The sequence below is a fragment of the Poecilia reticulata genome, linkage group LG1, assembly GCF_000633615.1.
Source record: "Poecilia reticulata strain Guanapo linkage group LG1, Guppy_female_1.0+MT, whole genome shotgun sequence".
NCBI lineage: Eukaryota > Metazoa > Chordata > Actinopteri > Cyprinodontiformes > Poeciliidae > Poecilia > Poecilia reticulata.
This window is the reverse complement of record NC_024331.1, coordinates 33518530-33519995: the sequence shown is the minus strand read 5'-3', so window position 1 is coordinate 33519995 and position 1466 is coordinate 33518530. Positions and strand designations below refer to the sequence as shown.

Sequence of the window (1466 nt, the reverse complement as noted above, 5' to 3'; positions counted from 1 at the left end):
TCTGGGTTCTATTGGTTATCTGGGTTCTGTTGGTTCTCTGGGTTCTGTTAGTTCTGTCGGTTATCTGGGTTCTGTTGGTTCTCTTGGTTCTGTTGGTTCTGGTACCTGGAAGCTGCTGTGACACAGCTTGTCCACCCACTCCACGCAGTCATCTTTGGGGGCGGCGAACACCAGGGTCCTGTCCTCGGTCTCCACACAAAACGTGGACATGTTGTCCTGCAGACAGAGAGCAGTGGTTAGGGTCCGGCCGGGCCAGCCAGAACCGGGGGAACCGACGGACTGGGCCGGGCACCGACCAGGTGGCAGGCCTCGGCGTTGGGAGGAAGCCTCAGGACGGAGATCAGCTCCGACAGGCGCACCACCTTCACCTTCTTCTCCCCGTGAAGCTGGTGGGGCCTCCGCAGGTCAGCGCCCCCTGCAGCACAGACGCAGAACTGGTCACTTTTACTAAACTTATAATTACTACATCTACACTACAGCTGGTAAATTAGCACTTTAGAATTCATTGACAAAATTAATTTAGGAAGCTAAGTTTGCTAAATGTTAGCAAAGTGAGCCAAAGCGCTACATGTAGCATTAGCTCCACTATTAGCGCCTCTTCTGCGCGGATGAACGGATGAATGTTGGGGTTAAAACGTCTCCTGGCAGGCAGCTCCACGTTATTACAGACAAATACTCCAAAACATCATGATCAGAGCCTACGGGCTTCATACGAGCTTCAGTGTTGGAAACACAGGATAAACATTTATAACCTAAACGGATCGACTGAAACATCTGGGATGAAATGACACTGAATGGTGTAATGACCTGCAGGAGCCACCAGAGGGCGACGCCGTCCTGCTGGGTTGGAGCTTCAGCTCTAATGAAAACTAATTATTACAAAGCTTTTTCATAAAATCTCATTCTGACATTTTAGTCCTTCGGGTTTTAAATAATTGTTGTTATTTTTCGGATTAAATGTTTCTTCCTGCAGTTTCTCCCGCTCAGACCTTCATCAGAAACCTGCTCCTCTTCCTCCCTGCTCCTCTTCCTCCCCGCTCCTCTTCCTCCGTGTCCTACTTTCCGCTTCATGATGCTAAACGCTCTACGCCGCCGTCAGCTCTCAGCGTTGCGTAACCCGGCCACCATCTCCCCCCGCAGCACCACGCTGCCTCCACCGCTCAGCTCTGACTCCGTGATCCTTTGTGACACGACATGATTCTTCAATCTCCCGGCGCTCGCGTCGTGTCAGACCTTCATCACGCTCCTCTTCCTCACACTTTAGGTTTCTTAGCAGACCGTCATCATGTCTGCTTTCCAGTTTCAAACGTTTCTCCTTAAATTAGTCATAGATCCTGATTTAACCTGGAATCCGAAACGTTCCGGTGTTCTGTCAGATAGCCATACATGTCAGAATAGCATACATGTAGTAAGTGCGCATGCGCACGCATGCGCATTCTGCAGGAGGTCTGCGATATCGAGAGGAG

At 50.5% G+C, this 1466-nt stretch overlaps 1 protein-coding gene across 3 annotated transcripts in view; it reads right to left on the bottom strand.

The window, feature by feature from the left end:
* dok1a (docking protein 1a) overlaps positions 1–1466 on the bottom strand; it is an 11353-nt gene that overhangs the window by 3620 nt on the left and 6267 nt on the right. Inside the window, exons 1-3 of one of the 3 annotated variants that reach the window (XM_008421643.2) lie at positions 808–1460; positions 297–415; positions 106–216 (exon numbers count right to left, since the gene is read on the bottom strand). In XM_008421643.2, coding sequence (XP_008419865.1) covers positions 106–210 — 105 coding nt within the window. In that variant the 5' untranslated portion in view covers positions 211–216; positions 297–415; positions 808–1460. Of the gene's footprint in view, positions 1–105; positions 217–296; positions 416–807; positions 1461–1466 lie in introns of those variants that run through there. The other 2 variants (XM_008421636.2, XM_008421627.1) reach the window with 2 other exon arrangements.